The sequence below is a fragment of the Nilaparvata lugens genome, chromosome 6 (assembly GCF_014356525.2).
Source record: "Nilaparvata lugens isolate BPH chromosome 6, ASM1435652v1, whole genome shotgun sequence".
In the NCBI taxonomy this organism is placed as follows: Eukaryota; Metazoa; Arthropoda; class Insecta; order Hemiptera; family Delphacidae; genus Nilaparvata; species Nilaparvata lugens.
In genome coordinates, this window is record NC_052509.1 from 18,055,871 (window position 1) to 18,082,748 (window position 26,878).

Consider the following 26,878-nt stretch of genomic DNA (forward strand, 5'->3'; position numbering starts at 1 on the left):
TAGGCTGAAAAGTGAATCATTGGATTCAGAGTAATAATTAATCAAGAATGTTGTACTGCATCGGTTCACAATGAAAGGAATGCAATAATTATTCATTAAATTTCAATTCATTATTATTAGGTTTGGACGTATCTTTGAACAGGGTGTGTCAGACTGCTTGAGTCAAGGGAAGGGCTGTAAAATCTCCTGGAGAAGGGAGAGCTGACTGAGTTTTGACTAGAGCAGTAGCGTCACTGTGACGTCACTCGCTTGGCTTCGGTTGGAACGGTTACCAGCTTGAAGACTGGTCAGTTCGTCGGTTTATTCCGTGGCGTTGTTTGTAATTTGTGTCCTTCAGTGTTCATCACTTTCAAGTGCATTTCCACTTAGAACACTTTGAACAGCAGGATGGCGAGTGAAGAAAACAACGTAGCTGCCGAGTCCAAGGAGACGAAAGAAGTCCAGGAATCCACACCTGAGACCAAACAGGAGAAAGAGAAGGAGAAGGAAGCGACCAAAACCCCTGAAACGCCGGTTGCTGAGCCTCAGCCTCCGAAACCCGTTGTGCGTAAAACAAATTTCGAAAAGGACATTGTTTATCTTTACCAGTTTTCTCGCACACCTGTCGTTCCGTCCTTATCTCCTTATTGCCTAAAAGTGGAAACATGGTTGAGACTTGCTGGACTCAAATACGAGGTAAGTCATACAATTTACAATAACCGTGCTTTATTTTTGAAAATGGCAGCCATTGCAGGGTTGCCAGCAGCCATGTCCATGTCTCATGCAATAAGGGTTGTTTACTACTGGCTGGCATTTATTTCTCACGTTATATTTTTTTAATCTTCTCCAAATTCTTTCAAATAAATGTGTTGTTACCTCCCTCTAACAATGTTTTATGTAGAAATTATTGTCCAGATACAGAAGGTTGCTTTTCAAATTCAATGAGGCCTATTGGTAGACTAATTTTTGTTTCCGGGAATGATGTTGCTGTTTCTTCTAAATTCGTTTCAATTCCTTCCTTAAAAATTATACATCCTAAACTTATGTACATAACTAGCAAAAATATAGAATTGTTCAAAAATGCAGCTTTTTGAATTTATTCATGACTTGTTGATTTATTCCTCATGAATGAAGAGCTGAGTAATTAAATTTATTTGTTTCAAATACTTATTTCACCGTTGTACCGGTTCCGTAGTTTGAGTTGCGTTTTTAGAACTTAAGCCTATGCTTTTATTTGGCAATAGGAACTTGTAGTGCAGAATATTTGAATATTCACCTCACCAAGTTAGTGGTAACGGGATTTTAGTTATATCAGTAGACTCGTATTATTATCGATTTAAATGTTTAAAATGTTTCATTCTAAATTGAAATGTGATTATATAAGGTATTTTCTCAATTATAAAATGATTCCTTTGGTTTCTTTATTATTTGACATTTTCAGTTGATATTTTTGCATGTTATGATTAGATTGGCTACCTATTTGAAAACGTTTTTCTGTACAAAGTACCTATTTTCTATTTGGTCTATCCACTTGTAACCAAGTTCGTTGATAAAATGAGTGCTTAAATTTGAGTATTTACAAGTGCCTACTCAAAAAGAATTCACTCAAACATAGGCCTATTACTTACCGTATGTAGTAGGCCTACTTGAAACTTATTTACTTACAGTAGGCCTATTAATTGATAACACTACTTCATAACATAGCTGTAATAACACTTCATGAGAAGAAGAACAACAGGCTTCTGCCCAAATCTGCTACCTACTTTAACTTGATTGTTATTTAGGCTATTCAAGAAATTGTATGATCATTGATGAGCAAGTTAGTATCAATTTTTGTTTCTAATAATTATAGCCCATCATAATTATGATAATTAAATTCTTTTCAATCAGAATAATTATCAACTTAGCCGTGCGCTTAAATTGATGTTCGGGGGGGGGGGTCGATTTTTAGATCTGTTTTGAACATTTTGTTGTATCATAGTTATTTATTCAAAATATTAGTAACTTCATATTTTTAATTTAAATTTGCGAATTATGTATGTCAACCTATCTAGTCTTATTTTCAGGGCAATACAGAGTTTTTGGTCAATGGTGTTGAAAGTATTTCATAATGTCGTTACCGATCTATGAATCATCACTTTTTATTTCACGAACTACGGTATTCGTGATGAGTCATTGCCTGACCCATTCAAGTTTATTTGGCACAGACAGCTCATAATTTGAAGAATCGTGTTGATTATCTGATGAAAGAAGATAATTTTTTTGATTGATTTGTTTTTATCACCAGTGACTGATAATCCAGAGAGAGTAGAATAACTGGAATTTAGTGATGTAATCAAGAAGTAATTAAATTTCGATATTCATTCGGAGCTAAGAATAGATTCATAGTTTAGAAATAAGTCGAAATTTGAAGTACTAGTATAAAAATGGAATAAAGTCTCCTAGAAATACCTTCTAGAAAGTATTTATTAATAGGAGTAATTTGCTTTTCAATGCTTTGAAAACCAAGTATTTTACAGTATTTTTATAGACTCTGATGTTTGTTACCTATTCAATTATATTAATCTAATAGTTGGTTAATCAATTATTAATGTATCTTGTTTTATTATGAATTTCATAAATTTATAATTATTATCAATTCCATCAATCATTCAATTTATCACTTATAAGCTAATGCAGGCCTACTTCAATTTCTCGAACGATATACCCCGACGTAAAGATAAGGAATTGAATGACCAGTAGTTGGATAATATTCTATGGCTTCTGTGGATTTTTCTGAAGCCTTATGTTGACAGAACGGTAATACATTTCCGCTCCCTCACCATCTTCGGTATTTCCGGTTGCCACTTATATAATGAAGAATATTGTAGATTATGGTTGGTTTTAAAAATTATTTTCACTCAACACTTACAAGTTAAATGAGTATAAATACTTAGAACATGAATGTATGTAATGTAGCTTTGTCTATTCTATGATATAGCATAATGTGTGATATTATACTTTGGACTTATCATACTCATGGACTTTCTCCATTGTTAATTTTTATTCTATGAATTAATCATAAAAATTAATTTTAGATTTAATGATAATGCTGCCCTACCATGTTTCATGTGACACTGAAAACTTGAATGTCTCATGAAGCTATTTTACAGAAACAGATTCAGCAAAATGTTTGAACTTCAATCTTATCTTTATCCTACTGACTTATCAAACTTACTCTTTATCTTTCATGATTCCACTATAATTAGCCTACTACTCTATTTTTCTATTCAAAAAATTTAATAATTCTAGTTATTGATTTATTCGTTCATTTTCCATGTTTAGTATTCTCCCTAATGTATTTCTATTATAATGATATAATTATAATTCAATCCTAGTGTTGTCCCTGACTGATTCAGTATCTGACAATTTATTTACCAAGAAAAATCCGGACTTATCAATACAATGCTCAGTGTAACGGATCATATTTTCAGAACGGTTGCTTTCTTTTCACTGGCCTATTACGTCCCTTTAGCCCACATGACAGTGTGTTAATGTGGATTGTGGGCCTTTTAATAGCAATAGGAGGGCTTATCTTGATTTATTTCCTGCCTGACTGCTGCTACAAAGGTTCCTTGAAACGAATGTTGGTTGGTAGTGTAAAGTCTACCCTCTGTGTCCTGGTGTTGATGAGGAATGCTGTTTATTATTCAACTGCTTCTCGCTCTGAGAGGGGTCTCAGTGCGTTGTGAGCTGATGGTCTCTTTGAAGTCAACATTGAGATAAGCCTCATCTCCATTTTGAGCCCTTCGGTTGCTTGCTCATTCCTTACTTTGAATCTCTAAATATTTCACAGGATTTCGGAGTAATTCCGATTGAGGAAGGTTTATCGTTTGTCAGTTGATGTCAGTCAATTCTTTTTGACTTTGAGTTTTCTTTGATGTCAAATAGAAACCTTTGAGGTTTCTTTATGTATAAATTCGTTTCCAGAGTCATATAATAGTTTAAGAATTTGTCTTCTCTGGGCTTTTTTATCGAATTTTATCTCATAGGTACCTAATTCAAAAATTATACTCGAAGAAAGGCACAACAGACTTTTCCCAAATAAATGTTCAATTGCAACTAAATTCAATATTAGTTGAAATGAATTTTGTAAGTTGTTTATAATTTTTCAAGTTGTGTTGTACGTCATCTTTGAATACTGAACGATTATCATCGTTGTTATGCGGACTAACAGATTTGCTTTTGTTGCTTCGACTTGATTTTTTATTCTGAAACTGTTCAGTTAACTAACATATTTCACATAGATGATGTCTGTATTGTAGGCCGTTAAAGTGTAAAGTTTCCCTCCAGAGCTACATTGAAGCTATAACCCAGGTTTATTGTTGTTGACCTGACTGTATTATACAAATGTATATTGTTTATGTAGATGTATTTGTAATGTATAACAAAGCACGCAATGCTCTCACTAGATTTCAACAATGCAAAAACACGTGGGTGCTAGTGGTAGTGAGTGCAGCTATAGGGAAGATTGCCAACTCTGCTCCGCTAACTGATGGACTTTTATTGCTTTTCTACAATTTGTTGCACAGTCATTCAAGAATTCAACAGTCCATAAAATTGCTAGAGTTCGTTTAATATGTCTAAATCGCCTCAGGAAACTGTCTAGCATTGTAGTTAATGTGTGGACACATCTGTTCGTTTATTTTTGTGTTATTTCTTTGTTGTAATGAATCAAACGTTTGATTAGCGCTTTAATTGGAGCTGTCAGTTCTGCTGCTATGGAAGTATGGGGTGTGGTGGATGTTGTCTCCACCATGCTTTAGGAGTCGAGGAAGTGTTTTAAATGGTGATAGTCACACTGTGATGGTGTCGCCCTCTTCGGGGCTTGAAGGGAATCATAGGAAAGGGCGTGGTGCCTTTGAAGAATGCATTCTAACCACCCTTTAAGTATGTTTAACTACCCGTGACGCTTTCTTTTCAATATAAGCTGCAGTTGATGTTAATTTCAATTGTGGCCTTGTTATTGTGCTGAGAGGCAGTATTTTATTGCAGGCTTTTGAGGCTGGGAAAAAGTTGAGCTGGGGCTTTCTTTATCAGAAATCAAACTGCAGAAAACTTCACTAAATTGGTGCTACTGTAATCTTTTGCATAATTTTATCAAAATTCAACAGCCAATTGAAATAGGTAGCAACATTTCAATGAATTTAGAAAAAAATCAAATAAGTCTACATGGTGAAATTAGTGATTGGTACCAATGTTCCTAACAGTAAATAATTGATTTATTATTGAAGTAATTAATTTTTGTTGTTTTTCGCTTGAATGTTTCTCAAAAAACATTTCATGCCTGGAAATTGCCCTTCAGTGTTTTAAGATATTCCTCACCAGATAAAACATCTGCCTCCAGCTGGAAGACTCTTGACATATATAATTTACATCATCTCCCTCTTTATAACGGGGAGGCTGGTAGCCCAGTAAACACGACCGAATCTTGGCTCAACTGGTATAGTAAGTCAGTAAACTATTTGTACAGTCTGTTTCCATAGTAGATGGGGAAGCAGCACATCTTGAGGTTAGAAGGAGAAAGATGAGAAGGAGGAGGCTCCTCTTGTTTTTTTGTTTAGCTTCTTCATGTTTTATTTGGTTGCCTTGTGAATCTGACTCTCTCTCTCTCTTCAACTTAGTTCCCTATCATTATCATCAGGAGTGTTCTTCAACACGCATCCAGTGTTTATTTGGATTCCCGGGGAATTTTTTCTTACGCTATTCTTGGTTTGTAGCTTCCATAATTTCCAACTTCCAAACAATGCTCTCAAGTTAACAGCTCACTGTTTCTCACTTCACCTCCTCATTCTTTTCAATATTCTTCTCTCTCTCTCTCTTCTTTCATTTTGCTATAATTATATTCTTTCTCTTAGAATGTGTAGTATTCCTTCTACTCTGTATTCTATTCCCCATGGTACTTCATCCTAATATTCCTCTTGTTTTACCTAGTTTTCCCTCCCTAATACAATTTCTATTATTAGAGAAATAACAAAAACTCTTATTAGGTTCTTTCTCTATAAATCTCCTTGTCCAATTCCAATGTTCATGCTTCTCCATTCTCCTTCATACTCCATCCCTTTCTAACCTTCCTCTTTCATATTTCCTTTCTCTTCTTCTTTCTAGCTAATATTCTTCTACTGTTCTTCTTTCCCTTCCCCCATTTGTCAATAAAGGTTTAACTTATTTGTCAACTCTTGTGTCTTTCGTCTTTCTTCTCTATATTTCTTCTCAACTTCACTACCATTACTTGTCTTCATATTCTCTGATCCCCCTTTTTTACTTTCCTTACCTTGCCTTTTTATTATATCAGGTATCATTGTTTCTTAACTCTCCCTTAATTTTCTTCTTTCTCATTTATCCTCCTCTTCGAAATTTGACATTTATGTCTTTGAATTATACCCTTTCAATTCGTATTCATTAATTTCTAACCCCTTAATTTCTACATCACAACCTTATTTCTTTGTTTTATTCATTTTCAACACCTCTTCATCCATGTTTTCCTCAATCTACTTTTTCAGTCTTTCATTTTCATCCATCTTTTCCCACTGGAAGCGTTCCACTTTTGCCTTTCATTATTGTACACACACGAACGAGCATCCAACGTGTCCTCTACAGGTATATTATGCATGCTCTATACATGCATAATATAGAATACTCTTGTAATAATCACAGCTTTGAGTCGATGTGAGTTTGGAATGAAGTCTCTGGGCTCCTCCAACAGACAGTCGTTGGTGTGGTTCCCATCTGTTGCACCCGAGTGAGAGAGATTGATAGAGTATTTGTGTGTATGAAAGAGAGAAAGGAAGTGATGAGTATGTGTGAAAGAAGAGGAGAAGATTGGGAGAAGGGATTATTTCACGCACCGCTGCCAGTTTTTTCTCTTAGGATTTCCTTTCCCCAAATGATGTTCTTATTCGTCGAACACGGATTTACTCTCTTGTTCACACTCCCACATATCCGTGTTGGTTCTGAAATATGGTGTGCCGAATATTTTAGATGTGTGCTTTGAATCATTTACTGAACTTGGCTTCACTGCATCATTTATTATCCTGTCCGTTCACGGTATCACATGGCGGTTCAATATTGCAATATGTTCTTGAAAATTGCAGTTTACTCCAATCAGGAAATAGCAAGGAATTTTTAATGTAATTGAAAATTCATTTTTATAAATTTATGAGGATATCAGTTTTTTATTAGCCTAAACTTCGACGCGAGACGATGAAATAGCCGCCTTTAAAAATGCAAATTTCTTCAAATCTGTTGATCCTTCATATTTAGGTATTTTTGTATTATAATTTCATTTTATAGGTTTTTTCTAAATTCTATTAAAATTAAAAATATTCAACATTCTCATAGTAATTGGCATCACTCTACTGAAACAATACTAGACTAGTTATCGATACTAATTCTATGAGAATCCAAAGTTATAAGACTACTTATCAAAGACCGATACGATAACGACAGCAGGAGAAACTGCCGAAATAATTTTATTAGATAGTCTGTCTAGATTGTTCAGAGCTCTTCCTGCCTCACCACCACCACACCCCCTTTTAAAAGATTGAAACGTAAAAGATCAATGATAAGAGTCTCACGGTTCAACAAGTTGATGCTATAGTGAGATTCATTTCAAACTGTCAGCATTTGTTCAATGGGTAGCGAGCGTTGTTGTAACTTGTAAAGAATGCTGACCGTTGAAAGTGAATCTCAATTTAGTAATAATATTCTTCTTGTCCTGTTAGTAGTAGGAGGAGGAGGAGGGGTGGGTTAAAAGGGGCTGCATTGTTGAAGACTGAGAAATTTATCTGAACTATTCAGATGTTGAAGAACGCTATCTATTGACAATAGCTCGAGGAGATTGTACAGGTCTCTGTTATTCTATTCTTTCTCTGTTACTCTCACTCATCGGCTATTTTCTCTTTTTTCGATTGTTATGTTTGACCGAATCAGCTTTGAAAGCATTATTTTTGAACGTGTCCTAGGTCAAGATGTAGAGTGAGATGGAAAAATTAGAGTTGACTGGAGTGGTAAAGATAAAGCGTATTTCTAGAAATAGAGTAGTATATGAGAATAGAATGGAGCCGTGTATAGATCAAAGTATAGTAGATTATATTTTAGGGTGCTCAAAGCTTGGTATATGATGGTCGTTTCCCTGTTTAGAGGTTGCTTTCAAATGCGTTCTGAAGTTTGAACCCTGGTAGAAGTATTGCATTGTAGTTATTAGCAGTTGTCTTGTTTGATGTACACTATTAACACTTATACGATAACTTTGAATGTTTAACCTATTGTTGTCCTGCTGTGTAATGTAGGCAGGACAGGAATGATTTTGAATGTATTGTGAAAGTTAGGGGTAGGTCTAGTTGGGTTAGCTTAGGGTAGTTGAGAATAATATTTATTCAGTGACTGTTAAATCGAATTTTGTAAGGCGACAATTTTTTGCAGTATTTGTTCCACTATCAACTACACTACACTACTCCACTGCCATATTGGAATTAAATCAATTTCATAGAGAAGCTAATATTAAATCTAAATGCGGCAGTTCTGCAGATTTTACCAAAATAAATACAATGAGAACTTATACGAATATGTGTTTAATCTTGAATCTTTTTCAATTGTGAAGAGATTGACTTATCTATGAATAATGATTGCTTCATTTTAAAAATTCCATTCTGATCATTAAAAAGTTTGATAATCAAACTACTAATTACATGGAACTTGTCCTCTTTTCGATTCAATCAATTTGTAGTTATTGAACTGTGAAGTTGGTGTTTCATTAGTTATTTATTAAACGAAAGCGAAGGCTGCTCTACTGTGTTCTAGTTTAGTTCAACTTTTAATTAAATTACTCTACTATCTCTTGAATTAATTGTCGTGTATGCCTCATGAATCAAGAGAAGAATTTAATCATCCTCACCCTGAGAACTTGCAATAATGCACTTTCCACATCCATTTTATTATTGAACGGAAAATATGTTATAATAGAACTCTTGACCGTCATGGTTAGCTGGCTGAGAAAAGTTGATAAATCAGTTTTGTTTGCATTTATTCTCCTCGACAGGTGTATTAATTTTTGCAAGCTGCGATAAGAATCTCGCCTTGATACGCAACCTAGCCTGAATGTTTGCCTAATTTCAGCAACCAACTGGAAAAAATGCCTGTGTTCTGTAGCCTTGCTAACCTACAATTTGATGGGATTTTTTCCATGAGTGGTGCTCTCCCAGAGTTTGCGTGAGGGCTTGAAGGTTGTGTTGTAGGGTTGAGTTGAAGGCTGTCTTCACCCTTCTATGAAATATCAAGATAAAGTAAAAAAAAAAAAAATACAGTGCGGTGACCTATTATGTGTTTGATAGACACATAGACTAGAGAACATAAAACACTTTGTGAAACAAATTAGTGAAATTATTTAACGTTTTCTGTTTAACTGTAGTCAATTTTTTAACTTGACAATTTTGTTCAAACTAGGTTAGTTGCCGTGTCAAAATTGAATGTTTCTCGGCTTAGATTTATGTGGTGGAGGTGCACATGAAATTTATTTTCTCGGTTAAATACATTATTGAAACCTCGGCATAGTACACCTCGTTATAGTACAATTTTTCTGCAGTCCCTTGAAACGTCCATATAGCACATTTGACCAGACCTTGTAATAGTAAATATTATTTTGAGCGGTCCCTTGAGATGTACTTTATCGAAGTTCCACTGTTGAGATGTTATTTTTCTGATTTAGAATACGTAGTAGTTGTAGTAAGTTGCCTCAAATGATCGGATGTGACTAAGGCATGAATTGATATAATTGACCGAAAATCACTCTTGTGACATTCCTTGTGCTATTAAATTCTGCTTGAGCTTTTCGTGTCACCGCGAAATTCTGATAGACGGGCGTGCATGGGCGTGGCGTACCTTGACAGAAAGGAAATTGGATGGAAAAACGAATGGAAAATAGAGTTTTATTTTTGTCAAGAAGAAATTGAAGTGCTGTACTATTCTGTCGATTCATTTCAAACTGTCAGAATTCCTTACAGATAACTCCAATGCAACCCATTCAAACAATGTTGACAGTCTGAAGTAAATGTCATTATAGGTGGTCTTTAGATTTGGTTATTTCGTCTTGAATGTGTACAAAAATACGGGCAGCTGTGTTGAGTCGTTTTTACAGAGTACTTACAGGAAGTAATCTCGCTCGTTCTATTCAGCACACTTAATTCTCAACTCATTTTCTCTGCTAACACATATTTAGTACAAGGATTTCATTCAAAATCATGTTCTTTCAAGGCTACAATCAACATTTTCTCATCCTTGGCTTTCCTAATGTATTTTTCATGCTTCTTTCTCTTAGTTTTCCTCGTAGAATACTTTTTTATTACATCATCTTTTTTAGTGGTTGCCAATATTTTGAAAATTAAATGTGAATATTTATCCAGGCTGGGAAGAACGAATCTCAGAATAATAATAGAAATATCAATATTTTTTAAATTGGAGATGCTTGAATTCAAACTATACTTGGCAAAATGGACGTTGGAATTCTACAATGCCCAATCAACTATCACTGCCCTACTAATTATTAAGGTATTTTGTTCCGTTATTCAAACCATTCTACATACAATATTCCCAGTGGCATACAATGTCCCCAGTTACCTTTAGTTATTAGTTTTTACAATTTTTGTCTTTATTTTTTTTCTCATTCGCACAATCATTCTTCCTTGTACTATTTTTCTACTTCTATTTCTTCATTTACTGCATCTATTCTTTCTACATTATAAATTTATAGTTAATTTCAAAATTGCAAGAATTTGATAATTCTAGGAAAATTTACATTCTACACCAAACGTTTCTAAATATTCTTTTCTATTTTCCTTATATTTTTTCTTTAATTTCCCTTTCGTTTTAGCACAATTTTTGTCATTCAATTTCTAATCATACAGTACTTCTTGTCTTTCTCTTCTTCATCTTCTTCTTCCTCCTTCACTTCCTCTCTGTTTTACCATTTCTTTCTTCTGTCTCCTCCTCATTTCTCTTCACACCGCGTGTTTCTCTATAACCTAGAACAAAGCGAGAGAGAAGGTGGTCATCAACCTCACTCACGTACGTGTACAAACAGCGCATTCCATGCCACAAATAGGCCTAAACTTGCACTGCACTTCCATGAACCAGTAATAATAATAATAACGCACGGCTTTCTATTTTAGTAGCAGCATAATGACAATGTGCCTCTATTTAGTGGAACACTAGGAAATGAGTTTCTTCTTCCTCCTCCATGATTTTCGCTGAATTCAAGTGTTGGCTGCTTTCAAGTTCCTCTCACTGACTGACATTATAGTGCGAATGATGAGTTGAGAGGTTTTCAATTTTATGGAAGAATAGAATAGAATGACTGCCTTTATTTTATACCTGGAAGGGCGAAGTTAGGGCGCAGTCGCCCCTCTCTAAACTCAGGAAGCATATACGTAGCGATTTTCACTGTTTTAAGATTCACTGCAGATTGTCAGTATTGGTTGAATGAAAGGCACCAATATTATTTGTACGAAATGGTGATAGTGAATCTCACTATAGTTGTACGTCGTATGGAAGCACAGAGGTTTAAGGTTAATTGAGGTTTGAGTTTAACTAAGGTTTAGAGTTTGTTGAGGTTTTAAGGATGACTGAGGCTTAGCCTTAGGTTAGCCTTATGCGGGCATCAAGTTCAACTTCTGTTCCGAAGTTATTGAAGACGAAGAATTGTGCATTTTGTGGTATTGGTGATTCGCTTGAAAGCCTGAGGCGTAAGCTAATTCCCAATTGCTTTGTCAAGAAAGGAAACTAGAAATATCTACTAGGCATCGAAGTGTTACTACTTGATATACGGAATAACTGAAGTATGTAACAGACAAATCAATTTATTAAATTTTACAACAATGTATTTATCTCAATCATGTAGTATTTCGTTTCAACTTGAACCTTGAATTGAACCTAAACAATTGATTTTCCCTGTCTTCTGTGGTTATGTCTACTACTGAGTTTCATCTTGATCTATCATTTGAACCGTGAAAATAATACAGCAAATGATGTAGCTCAATCATGATACTTTCTTGTCGATGAGGTGAAATGCAAAGATTATTTTTGTAGAAAGATAAGCGAAATGCACCAAATGAATTCAACAATCATTTTATTATTGTAGTCGGAGAAATGATTAATAATTTGTTGAGTTTGACGCTCATTGGAAGGAATCAAGGTCTCGTTATTCTTAGTGGAAATTGTTGTTTACATTTTTTCTACCCTTTTTTCATTGTTTTTGCATTGTACTATCAAGGTCATGATGGAAATAGTGCTAAGAGGATGAGGATTGAGGATGGTGCACATAGAGTACATTAGTTGATGTCTATCAATTTCAGAATCTATCAATGTTGATGTCAATCAATGATTTTAAGGGCACATCGATGGTGTGGAATGTAGTTGGTTTTTTTTTTAGTTTTTTACTGTCTCTGTTATTGGGAGGGGGGATTGGTGATATCGCCTCACGCAATATTCAGTCAGCCTTGCATTATTGTAGGGTGGGGGGATGAGGGTATCCGTGATGGGGTTATTGCAATAGAAGTCTCTCCTTACTTGTGTTGTGGTTGTTTTGGGTGGGGGGCAGGGGTGGTGTTGAAGGAAGTGGTTTCTGATAGGGGGTGGGGGGTTCGCCTTGGTCTCCCTTTTGTGCTCTTGTCTCTAGATCCATGTCAATAATTGCTGTTCATGAAAAACCCTTGGGTTTCATGGTCTCGAAACGACCTCAATTATTGGCACGTCAATATCTTATCTTCAGTATTTTAGAACGATACGGTGGTAGTTTTATTCTGGTAAAATCACTTTTTTCCAGTTTTGGATACTTCTATTATTGGGGAGAGTAGCATTTTATTTTGGGATAATCAATATCTTTTTGATATCATAGCCTTACTTACATGGTGGAAGTTTTGGGATTGACTCATATTTGCTTCTTGATAAAGAGTTTTCTAGTTTTTTTAATACTAGATCTTTTAATTAATTGCATTCCAATATTCTCCATGACTTTATATCCATTAGATATTTATTCTTCCAATTCACAAAACATTTTTCATGCAACATATTTTGTGAACTTGAACGTCACTTTCAAATATCGAAGATTTTAAACCGTAATATTACAATTTATTGGATAAATTCCATAATCTTTGCATCATACATGCCAGCAATGCAAATTCTTCCCGTTTATAAAACTTCATTTTCTCTGTATTTAAGCATATTTCATTATTATCCATTGTTTCCATCACGTACCACCTTTGTTGAGTTACTCGTATAACCAACTAATGTGCAAAAATGAACAATGTGTAATGTGAGCTCAGTAGTTGTCCTATGATTATCAAGCCAATCGGGTAGCCATAACATGCTGGAGTCAACAGAAATTTACAGAAGATTTATAAAACAGATAAAAAATTAAATTCATAGAAAACAAGATAGCAAACTATTGTTCTCAATTATGATATATTATGATATATCCTAATGATCAACCTGTTACCATTATTATGAATGGTTGTATGTTAGAAATTAATGAGAAATTGCATTTGTTCAAATGTTAATAATTATATAATAATAATTAAACAAATAATTTGTCAGTATTTGGATTTTTTTATTTCTGTAGTTGCAGTAGTCTTCAGGGTGTTTGAAAGCATTCAATTTGGATTTTCGTTTAATTTATTATTATTTACGGTTGTATGATTTATGGTGAATTACCACCATCCTAAGTCCCTACTTTGCATCGCCCTATAACCCTACAACGATTTGAAGAATAATTACTAACTGTTCATTTCTATTATTACAGGAGATTTGGGAAAATATAAAACATGATAATATTTCGAATTTGAACACCGTATCCATTCAAATTAATGAAGAATCTCATCTCGAAATGAGATTGAATGAAAATAATCTGATAATAAACACCAGTTGCAGTTGATTCCTCTTTATTGTGTCAAGTACACTCTCGATAATATTTTCTAATTTTCATCCCTGACAAACCATTGCAAATTTGTCCCTGAATAAAGGTGTGTCCTAGACTGTCACGTGATTCGATATTAGCAATAATTAAAAGCGACCTACACGAAGGAGGTCGATTGCGTTGCTGGTTGGTGTTTGCATGTCACAAAGCAATAATAGCAGCTTTTATAAAATCAGAGGGTGGCTAATTCAATGTGTTGTAAGGTCTTTTTATCCAAGTGAATACAAAAAGTAATGGCGTGTTGATAGATTTATTTATTTATTGGTGCAAGTTGTATTTGGGTAGCCCGCACTTCATAAATTGATTACAATAATCAATACTGTACTGTAACGCATTTTAATTTGATTATATCTAATTATAGGATTGAAGTAGAATTGTTTTCGTATAAAAATTCAGAACTTGGCTTTCTCAGTATAATATTTCTGCTGAACAAAAATCAAAGTCAACAATAATATAATCTCAAATAGAGATCAACAATAATAATTTGACTCTCTTTTTTATGTTCTATCTGGCAAGTATCTCGTTACTGCAGTATGTTGCTGAATCCATTATCAAGAAAACTTCTCTACATTTTGAAAGATTTTCTAGAAATGAAGAAATCCAACACCAGTTTTATATTGTGTTTATGTATAGTTTGATTGTGTTGTTTTATAGTTCGTGATGATTTGAATGTATCAATTTCTACTTGCAACAGTGGAATGACTAAAAAACAAGGAAATAATTAGTTTATTCACCTGTATATCTTGAACTTGCATCTTGAAGTCAGTGACTGAGTATGTCAAGAGTGCAGCCAGCAAATCCATCAAGCTTGGCCTATTGTCTATGACTATGAGGAAAGGTCATGCAACGGATTGAACCGGGAATTTCGCTTTATTGGGTTTGCTATTGAAACGACTCTACAAGTCTAGAGAATCTACATCCAGAGAAGGTTATCATGCTCTAGCATGTCTGTGGCACCGTTTCCCTCTCTCTTTTTCCATTTATTCCTCTATTTGTCGTGCACTGTCTGCAGAAATTACGGTACCGTAACCGCAAAACAGGCCACAATCTATCTATTCTTTCGGTTGTGTTCGCCCCTGCTGATTATTGTTTTTTGTTGAAATTTCCTCACCGAAATTGTGCTCATCATAGTCTCATTATTTTCTCCGGTGTTGTAGACAATCTGATAAGCTTTCCACAAGTTTCACTGGGATTTCTTCTTGTAGTCCTTGTTCCTCTTATTCCTTCCTCCTCTTCTGCTGTCTTTCTCTCTTACAGTATTTTTTTTTAAGATTCTTCTTTCTCTTTCTAATTTCTTTGCGTCATAATCTCTTTTTCGTCTTCCTTTTTTCCTATCTATTTTTGACTTTCTTCAATACTACTCTTCCTCTTGCGTCATCCTTTCTCCATTTTACTTTGCTTCGTCTCTGCCTCCGTTTCTTTCTTCTCCTCTTCACCCCTTTCTGCTTACGACTCATATTTATAATGTTGACTTCTTTTCTGCGTTTTCCGCCACTTCGAACTCACAATCTTCCACAAATAGGATAAGGAGAGTATGACATATAACAATAGGATAAGGAGATATGACAATTTTCTGTTCTACTACAATTGCTTCTTTTGAATTGTCTACAATTTTTACGTATTAACTATATTTCTACTTTCTTGGTAGGTTTCTTCTCATCCTTTGTTTTGAACTTCTTTAGTAGTAGTTGTCTGTTTTTATTCTGTTCTTATTTTAATAATAATTCAATTATTTCTTCATCTTCTTCCAGCTTCATTTTCTTTCCTAATGTACTTGAAATATCAATCGTTCACCTTCTTGTTATCTATATTTTTCTCTTCTATTTCATCCTTCCCGTGTTCCTCCTCACATTCAGCATCTGTTATTTTGTTGCATTCTTCCTGTTGTCTGTTGTTCCTTTCTGGGTCGTTCACTTCCTTATTATCGTGTCCTTTGGGAGATGGAGTTAGACTATCATTATTGCCTGGCCTCGATTATTATTTTCTCTATTATTATTGTTGTGGTGTTATTTTTTGCGCCGAGTTGGTTATGCTACATTATCTTGCTTGTTTGTGGTTCGCCAACCTTTCGGTGTTTGCTGCATCTCTAACACATCTATTTTCTCTACTAAATAATTCATTGTTGGCTATTGAATTCTGTGTTTCTGTTTTCCTCTGGATTATTAGTTCTATGATGATAGAAATTACGTTTTAGAAGTTAGTGTGCACTTATTTCACAATTGTTTATTTGAAATGTTAGATAATTCTGTTTCATGAGCTCTTGCATTTTTGTTTGAAATGTTTGTACATAAATTAGTTTGGGTAGTAAAATTATTCTTATAGGGAAATCGGTGAAACACAGTAATTTATTTAAGGTGAGGTATAAGCAGACAATGATTTATTCCCCTATGATCAAATAGAAGTGTAATTCAAATGCATACATCTCTCTAACGCTACTTTTTCGAATGGAAAACTAATGTTTAGATGCAATATTCATTTTGGATGTGATTCTGTTCCGAACTTGAGTAACAATCCATCCTTTTATTGTATATGAAATTTCTTCGATTGTCCCCATTCCCATGTTTCTCCATTTTCATGCATTTATTCCTTTTTGATTTCGTCAGTTTATACTGCTCGTTCTTTTTTCCTTTTTTGGATCTAAAGCGGCTTATGATCGATCCTACTTGATTTATTCGAGCTTGTAATTAATTAGTTTCATTCTCACTCAACCAACTTCCATCTGCAGTTATCATGAGTACGAAGTAGCTGTTCTTTCTCATTGATTTGGTGAAATATTTCTTCTATGTTTAGTTTTTTAGCATCTAAATTTGAAAATCTACTTTATGAAAATACTTGGACTGAAAATTTTGCGAATTGAAGAACTACAAGACTTCACCTATTTCGCACTATGTGTTATCTAAATTTGGGAGAGGAATAGCACAAGGTTACCTTATTTTACCTCTCCCTATCATTTTGATGATGTACTTATTGTATAAATGAATGAATGAATAAAGGTTGCAATTGGTTAAATTTTCTCTTACTGATTATTCCGTTTGTGCATTCTGCTACGATATGTGATGTACCAAGCCCAATCAGATGCCTGATCCGTCCAAACCTTATTACGATTCTGGTCATGAACCTTTGGGTGACCACCCCCAGGACTCCTCCCCTCCCTACGCCCCCTGCACCACAAATCATTGACCAATGGGGAGCCACATCCGGCGGAAGGTGAACTCGCATGTGGAGCGAATTGTAATAATAAAGGATGTTGCTGTAAGTAGTGTCACTTATTCTATTCTTCTTATCCCCATCTTCCTTGTCATCCTAAACCATTCATATTCTTCCTCCTTGCAAGCTTATTCCTCCTCGTATAGGCCTATCAGTTTTTCTAACTTTCTCATCATACTTTCTTCTTCTCATCTGGCCTGTCCTGGTGTATTCCTTCTATCCTTCTTCTATCTCCTTCCTTCGTCGTCGTTATTCGCTTTATGTTTCTTCTTTTTCTTTTTTATTCAACCTCTTCTTCCATCTCCACTTAATTTGATTCTTGTCCTGTCAATTAAAATATTTTTTTCTGCTCTTTATATCATCTTCTCCTTCATTCGGCTTCTCCTTCCTTGTCCTTTTTCTTGTTTCGTATCATCTTCTACTTCCATTTCTCACTTCCTCCCTTAATACTTTTTTCGTTTTTCTAAAAATTTCTTCATCCTCTTACTCCTCCCCCACCTACTTGTTCTGATTGTCCCAAGATGTCCTACATGTTCCTCCATCCTCCTTCTGTATTTTTCCTTCTTCCCGATACTCTATCTTCGTCTCATGTCTATTGAAGGGATCAAGAACTGTTAATCCAGCCTAGCATTCTCCCCATTCAAACTAGCTCTAGTGACAGCGAGTTGCTAGTTTATAATAAGAAACGTTTATATTGAACAATTCATATTATAAACTAGTACAATCTCCCAGTAAATTAAACGCAATGAAGAGAAAGTACAGTGACTATCTTCTTCCTTCTTACTCCTTCTTTATATTTTCCTCTTCTTATCATTGTTCTCGATTTCATGCATTTGGTCAAGTAGATGGTCTCAATGTGGCAGGCGGCTACTCACGAGTCACGATGCATATGATGGATGCATTGGAATGCTCTGCCTCTCCAGGCCTAATCTATTCAATATTCTAATAAAACAATGACATGCATTTTCTATTCTCTTATCCTTTTCGGTTGACAGAGTGATTCCATGGTGGAATGCGATTCAAGATGTCCGGTGAAACATTTTATAATAGAAGGCCTTTATAGTTTATAGCGTTGTTACCATGAAAGTTGATGGAAAATTTGTAGCACAAGTTGGTGAAGGATCCTTCTTAGCTTCCGGTACACTTTATTTGTTTTCACAGGCTGATCTGGTCAGGAGTTCCATGATCTACAACATATTTCACTATTAAATAAATAAATAAATGTTTATTTTCCACCAAAAAACTAAAACTACTACATCAATTACAGAAAATATTAGATAAATTACAATTACATACAATAGTTAGTCACAACAAAAATATATTATAATGTGTCCTCTACATGTTTAGTGTTTTCTGTGTGGAAATTGACCTACTCCACTATGGCGTACCATGTTCTAGAGTAGGTTATAAGTATTATTTCACTTAATACAGTACAACATGAATTTCAATACAATATTATTATTATTATTTCAAATAAATAACGTTTTAGTACAAGAAACACGACTGCTTTCCAAGTTATCCTGTAAAAAGGGTTAAAATTGAATTTCTACCATCCAGAAATTCAGAATTGAGTACAGTAATTCAGTTCGAGCAACGCGAATAACGTTCAGAAAACAAGATCGGCTGAAACTCGATTTCAAGGGAAGAAAAACTTGATCTTGAAGCTGAATTCAAGTTTTCAGAAGTCTGCATCAGCAGAAGAAAGAGAAGAATAATATGAAGAAGAAGGAGTAAAGAATGAAAAAGGATGACTCACGCTTTCAGAATGGCGAAACGGCGGACGATGTCTCGCCGAAAACGAAAGTGCTTGCCAAGTGGGTGGAGGAGGGAGAGAAGATAAGATGCAGAAAGAGGAGGAGGAACGATTGCATTCCCAGATAACCAACTCAACACTGAGTGACGGAGAGAGAAGTTGTGCAGCGAACTAACTAGTAGGAGAGAGAAGGATTTCAAGTATGTGGGTGACCTGAGAAGGGATATTGAGAAGAAGTTGATACGAGAGAGTGAGGGAGAGAAGAGAGAAAGATTATGATGATCAGGAGAGCAGCTTCTCGGCCTTGGCTGGGTCCCCGACCAACAAGAGACAAGTCAAGTTCATTGCCCGATCAACAGACTCAAGCTGCTGCATCAACTATCTGTATCAAGCTCTCTTTTAATTCTCTCTCTGTCTCTCTCGTAAACGCATTATTTTGCCCTTGATATCTTTCTCTCGCTCAGCCGCCAATTAGGCTTCATAGAACGTGATGAATTGGTGGGGAGAAACCCTTCACCGCCACGAGAAGCTGGATGAGAGGTTTTGTAAAGCATTAAAAATGTTGTGGAGAAATCAAGTAGTCGGAAATTGGGGCCCCTCCTAGGGAGCACTAGACCTTGCAGTTGGTGGAGGGGCTTGCGTACTCCTGCGACCCTGCGAGCTATGCCGGCGGTAGTGTAACTACCAGCAGGGCCACCCAAGCCGGACAGGTCAAAGGGTAGGAGTCAGACAAAGAAGTGCTCCAAAGAAGACGTCGTTGGGCTAATCCCCCACACGTCGGATAAAAGCGGATTCAAAGTAACAAAAATAGCCTCGGAACAGGACAGGAAAAACGGAAAAATTTAAGGACTGACAAACCTCGATTTGAGGAAATGAGGAATATGTGGGAGGACCGAGTGGTGTGGAGGAGATGGACCGAGGCTTAAAAACCACCCGACGCTGAAAGGCAGAAGGGTTAGGAAAAGAAGAAGAAGAAGAAGGAAATTGGGGCCATCACGGAGGAACTGCCGCTGGTGTAGTCACATTCACTTCTGCATTGGTTAAATGGGAAGCATTGGTGTTATGCATAAGAAATGCTGACAGTTCGTAGTGGATCTTACAGTAGGATTTGGGTAGGATACGCCCTGCCCTATCTGGAAGACAATGTCAGTTGGAAGTTGGAACCAAAGTGGTGTCTAATCAGAACAGGAGGATAGTTTTTGAGATTCAAAAATGCTACTTCTGATTCTTTTCGTCCTTCGTGTCTTTTAACCTCTATCTCTGTCATTTTCTACCCTGAGGACTTTTTTCTCTTTTCCTATTTTTTATCTAAATCGTCTCCCAATTTTTATTTTTGCTGCTATTCATTTTCTTTCTACTCTTGACTTTTCTTCTCTTTCTTGTTTCTACTTCATACTTTCATAATTTTCAGTCTTCTTATTCTATAAATTCCATGTTTTCTTTTTCTTCTCCTCTCGCCTTTGCTTCCTTGTTCAGATTTTTTCTCTGTTTTTCATTTCCGTTTATTCTTTATTGATTCATACAATAAGTACATGATAGGGAGAGAAAAAATGAGTTAACCTTGTGCTATTCCTCTCCCAAATTTAGATAAGGTTACACATAGTCCGAAATAGGTCAAGTCTTGTAGTTGTTCACTTCACAACATTTTCAGCCCTCAATTATTTTCACAAAGTAGATTTTAAAATTTACATGCTTCAAAACCAATCAGAAGAAATATTTCACATTATTATGAAGATAATGTTTCTCTTTTTTTCTACCTGTTTATATCGGTTTATGTTTCAGTAGTTTTATTTTTGTATATTTTTCAATTCATTGTCCTTGCTTTTCTAGTTTTCTCCCGTTTATTTCCTTCTTCTTGAACTTCTTAGTGATATCCTTCTCACTTGTTTCCGCTCCATGATAATCGCTGTTTCTCAGTTGCTGCTTTAGTCAGATTATGTTTTCAACTGTCAGCATTGTTTAAATAGGAAGCAAATGTGTTATTTACAAGGTATGCTGTCAGTTGAAAGTGAATCTCACTATAGCCCCACTATGATTGGCTCTTCCTGACCTGTCAAGCACAAATCAAGACACACTTGATGCTAAACAAGCTTGTTGCATTCTCTATTGCTTTAGTGAGATCCTATCAGCATTGGTTGCATGTGGAGAGTTATAACTGTATAAGAAACGCTGGAAATTTGAAACTAATTTCACAATATCAATATAGAGAGATGTTTTTTGGTCGATTATATCATACATATACAGGGTGTCCCACGAAAGGTGTAACAGCCAAATACCATTGATTCGACATGAGATTTGCAACAAAAAATGAAATTTTCTTATATCGACCTCAGTTTTCGAGATTTATCAACTTTTTGATATTTTTTAAAAACGTAGATAACTGGAAAACTATCAGTGAAAATTGAATGAAAAAGACTAAGAAATTGTCAAAAACCACGGATTTATTAATACTTAGAAAGACCGGTTTCGGTTATTACACCATTGTCAATCTCTGATTAACTGTTTATCAATGGTGTAATAACCGAAACCGGTCTTTCTAAGTATTAATAAATCTGTGGTTTTTGACAATTTCTTAGTCTTTATCATTCAATATGAATAATTACCACAATATCAACTTCTCAACTACACAAAAAAAAATCAGTGAAAATGTAATTCTAAGGAAATGGTTGGAAAGAGGAAGCAATTTCCTGTAAGATTCATATAATTAGTTACTTTGTTTGGCGTTTTTGAACTTTTTATGAGCGTCCAAACAGTTTGGAATTTCGCTTTGAAGTCGACGAATGCACTTTATTTTTAACCTTGAGCGCTCATAGAAAGTTCAAAAGCGTCAAGCAAAGGAACAAATTATATAAATCTTATTGGAAATTTTGATTGATGGTTTTCTAGTAATTGACGTTTTTCGAAAATATCGAGAAATCGATATGTCTCCAAAACAAAGGTCGATTAAGAAATTTCACTGAGCAATTTTTGTTGCAAATCTCATGTAGAATCGATGGTCTTCGGTTGTTACACCTTTCGTGGGACACTCGTATATACTAGGATAGAGTAGTTGAAGATGAATACAGATACATTTTGTGAAAACCAACTCTAACAATGTACTTTTCGTTATTGGTTATCGGTCAATAAACATTTCAATGCTGGTCATGTAGAATGTAGACTATAAAAATATGAATTCTATAAACGTTTTCTGACAATGTAGATTCTCTTGAAACAAAATTTCTATGCCTGACTAAAATTAGTTGAATGAATATGAATCCTCTGCTTTACTAAGATTACTTAAATGCAATAATATTTTATGTTGGAATAGGAGAATCAGTTACTTCTTATGTTTTAGCAATGTACTAATGCTTGTATATAGACGATAGGCTGTTCACTAGCCTTGGCACTGTACTGCACTTGTGAACAGACAAATCACGGAAATAATATTAGAGTTCTCACGATAGTAATCTTACTGTTGTCCTAATTTTCACTGATGCCAGTTCAAGAGGAGCATCACATCACATCCGATACAGAACATTAGACTTGGAAATAATAATTCGAAGAAGATTACTGTTGAAGAAGCAGAAGAAACAAAGCTAATAAGATTGTAATTGAAGTCTGGAAGAGATACGCCCACTGGTCCACCATTTTCTCTTCTTCAGACTTCTTGTGACCCACTTAGATGCGATGCTCGAAAATGTATACTTATTTGGACGTTTTATGGCCAGTTTACAGTTTCACTAGTTAGCGCTTGATGTTCCATATTTTTTTCATATTTTTGTAGGTAATATTATGCTTGGTGTTGTGTCTATGGATGAAGTAGCTCATCCACATAATTCCATTTATTTGTGTGATAATAGTCGATTTCAAGTAAACTCAATTGAATCTCTGTAAAAAATAATTGAATAAACTCAAGAGTTGCATTTAATATAACATTTACTTCAATCAATTATATAGGTCACTATTGCTGCTTGGGACTTATTCAATAACGGTTGCCTACGTGCAGCGCCTGCATCGAACGAAGAAAAACCTGGTGGAAAACTAGAAGAAAAGTGTTAGACACGCTTTCCACACTGAATAGCGCACGTCCCATTTCGTTTTCTTTTGCACCTCTCACAGTTGTGTGAAAATTTAGAAAACGCTTCATCCGCTTTTCTTTGCTGCTGCAAATCGGCGGAGAAAGTAGAAGCGAGAAAATTGGAAAATTGTCGGTCTTTAGTTTTTCCGCGTTATTTTTGTTGGCGTCACTTGTTTTCTCGCGTTTTCGTTTTCAATCGTGTCGGGAAACGTTCGCTGCTTTTCTTTTCCATGTTATTGTTTATGTGAAATAGGAAATATTGTTGTATCTTATGTAATAGTTGGGTTGTCAAACTTCATAACGATGTATTTTTTATTTTGCGTGTGGATCTTATTCAATAGAATATCAATCAATTCACTTTCCATTCCATTTATTCTTCAATTATCCAAATTAAAATCCCCCTCAAATATCATTCAAGTTGATAGTGCATTTCAATTAACAATAACTAAACTAAATCATCATTAAGTTCTTATTAGGCCTCTTTCACACGATAGGAGACGTGCAACTTGAACACTGAACAGTGTTCTCGTTTTTTTGTCGAAGTACATTGAGTCAAATCGTGTCTTTCACATGGTGACTCCTATCCAGGAACCTCGTTTTGTCACGTCTTTTCCCCTCGAGGCAAGCAGAGGCAAGATCTAACAACTGTGCCGACGTTTCCACAAAGTATGACTCATCACTTTTTTCTCAAAGTCTAACTTCCTTAAAAATATAGATAGAAGATTTCTGATTTCGGATTTGGATTCAGCGACCCCAAATTCTTTAAAGCGTAAGTCCCGTTTTCGAAAATATCCGAAAACAAGGAAGTTATGGCTGTTTTTAATAAAGCTTTCTATTATCATATAATTATACGGTAAAAACGAACAGGTACTGTACTATACAGTACGTAAGTACTCTAGCTATTATAATACAACTTACACTGTATTCGTGTAGGAAATTTGGTAGGTTATTATCTTGATTTCTGAAAATACCCCAAAATAAGGGAGTAAGATAACTTTGAAAAACCAAAGTTTTCCTGCCGATTGAAGAAACATTAAAAATTATTCTAAGACATATTATGTCTTAGAATAAAAACGTGTAACAAATATCAGATCACTATTCAAGCTATCAAGCTTTTCATAAATTTCATAAGTTTGTGTCGACGGTATATGACATAAAAGGCAAATGCTCGCGCTTGGTCCATAGTTCTACGACTGAGGAATGAGGATTTAGGTCAGCAACTAAAATCGACAAGCCATGATTGTCAATCTTACTCATGATACAAAGCTTTGTACTATGATACATGGTTTTCATTCCGTATCATTCTTTAAAAAAATAAAACAAGATTCTGGTTTCAAAAGCATCAAAGTCGCCAGGCTGGTCTGAGCTATTCATGACTTTTTTTCAGTATGCATTATCAACTCAGCAGTTCTAATACACAGACATCACTACTTGGAATGCCATGACATTTTCTATTCTCTCAATTCCTATTATTACCATAGATCGATTCAGATCAGCACAATGTTTATACTGTATGTTCATAATAGATTTTTCTGATTGTAAAAAGAAATTGCTGGGAATTTAAAGTGATATTCAACGATTTGAACCTGATAAATTGGATTGTTGAATGACAATTGAAATTCAGTGAATTTTACTGTACAACATTCCTTTTCCTCCTATTTTATTGGGTGATGAGTGGAGATGATTTATGATTTCATATTTGGATTCATCTTTTCATAGTTCAATATTTTTTTGGAAAACTAGAATTTTTAAAAATTAAAAATGTTTATGTATAAACTTCTCAGGTGTTCAAAAACTTCTTAAAACCTTTGCCTGTCCCTTTGTGAGGCAGGAGTATTATTATCTTAGTATGTACTATATAATCATATGATAATGGAAAGCTATATTAAAAACAGCTATAACTCCCTTGTTTTCGGGTATTTTTGAAAATGGGACTTACGCTTTAAAGAATTTGAGGTCGCTGAATCCAAATCCGAAATCAGAAATCTTCTATCTATATTTTTAAGGAAGTTAGACTTTGAGAAAAAGTGATGAGTCATAGGTTTGAGCAAACGTCGGCATAGTTGTTGGATCTGTCGGCTTATTCGTAAGATCCCCATGTGAAAGTACAGGAGAGCTGCAAAATATGAAATATGATCTTCCGTAATATGATATTCCAGGAGCGAGGTCTCTGCCGTGTGAAACTGAACTAGAGTTCTCAAGTGTTTTGTTAGGAGTGGAAAAGTTTCATGACTGTGTGTATCTAACAGTGGTTTTTCCATTCTGAAGGAAAACAGTTTTAACCATGAGAGTTTTCTTTGGGTCAACAGAGGATGCTTTCTTCTTCAATTATCACTGGTAGTTTGTGGAATGTACTGTAATTGTAATTCTCAATATAGGTTATCTTAATCCTCATCCTTCAACTTATAGTTTTTCTTCTTCTCTTTCTTCTTCCGTATCATTCATGGCTGTCATAATTTACTTCCCCTTCATATAAATTCTGTCTACAGTTATTAGTGCCTCTCTTACTCTTTACACTCTACAGGACACAAACCACACTCGACTCGTAAAACATTTTAGGTTTTTTTCAAGTCGTGAATGATGACGCAATTAAAGCGGCTCGTTAATTCATAACGACAAAAACTTTTTTTGGAAATTGAACACATCACAGTAATAAAGCCCACACTTTTTTCTGGCGGCGATGTAAAATTTGGTAATTCAAGTCTTGAGAATACTGAAAGAGCTCGTATCATATAAAATCGCACTTGGTGAAGTTCATTGTTGAAACTCTTCAAAGATCAGTCAGGCCTATCAAATCGCTTAGAAAATTTGTTCAATAGACTTCTTGGTTGATAGTCATTTATTGAATTATTTGGTTGCTTGTAAGTTTCGTTCTATGAGAGAAAATGGCATAGAGAAAAGATAGCATAAGGTGATAATGGACTATCTCTTGATAAAATTATTATGATATGGATTGTGAAATCCGCATTACTTTCTTTCTTCCAAGTGATTCACAGAAAAACCTTACCATTTGTTATACATCTATCACTTGAAAAGACTGGTTCTCCAGCTTCCAAAGTACATTGTGGTTGTAGCATTGTTGAATTATAATCTACAATGAAACCGAATTCAGAACACAATTTTCATTTTGTGGCCACATTTGTAGTGGTGGTATTAAAGAATGGAATTGTATCTCGAGCAGTCGGCTACAGTGAGCAGTGAGATCCAGTTTATACTGTCAGCATTCTTTAGAAATACTATCACTGCTTCCCATTCAACCAACGCTGACCGGGTGAAGTGAATCACACTATTCATGAATGCACCTTGACGAAACCAGACCCATATTTTTTCAATACAGTTAGAGTTGGCCGCAAGCTACAGCCGAAGAATAGGTAATAGTGATTCTATGTGCAGTCCAAATGCCATTCAGCAATGAACTGTGCATCTCTTGACTTGAATAGCCGTGAATTTTTAATTATGTGGAACGGTAGGGCATAACGGACCGAACTGGAGATGAGAGAATAATGACCTTAGAAATGACTTTGGTTTGTAGCGTAGCCGATGGGTAGTGAAACTTGACCTAGTGTCAACCAATCAAGAATAGTTTTTTATAGGTTTGACTTATGGTGACATCATGATTGTTGTTCATTCACGATTTTGAACTAATCTTATTGAAACTTGACTTGAGTTAAAATCTTATGTTTTTAAACGAATTAGCTACTACTGGCAGAAAACTGTGTTATGGCTTGTAGTACGGAACAGCAAACTTTGTATGAGAATGAATTGATATACGATTCTAGGGTTTTTGGGGTATTTTTGTTTGAACTATGTACTATACATTTTCAAATTTTATGGATGTTTTGTACTTCTTTGAACTAGCTTTGACATTATCATGAAC

General features: G+C 35.1%; 1 protein-coding gene across 1 annotated transcript in view; it reads left to right on the top strand.

Annotated features, from left to right (window-relative positions):
• Nucleotides 1–213: 213 nt before the first annotated feature.
• The window catches only part of LOC111048645 (failed axon connections), an 86,507-nt gene continuing 59,842 nt past the window's right edge, over nt 214–26,878 (top strand). Inside the window, exon 1 of the mRNA XM_039430307.1 lies at nt 214–675. Coding sequence (XP_039286241.1) covers nt 388–675 — 288 coding nt within the window. The 5' untranslated portion in view covers nt 214–387. The remainder of the gene's footprint in view (nt 676–26,878) is intronic.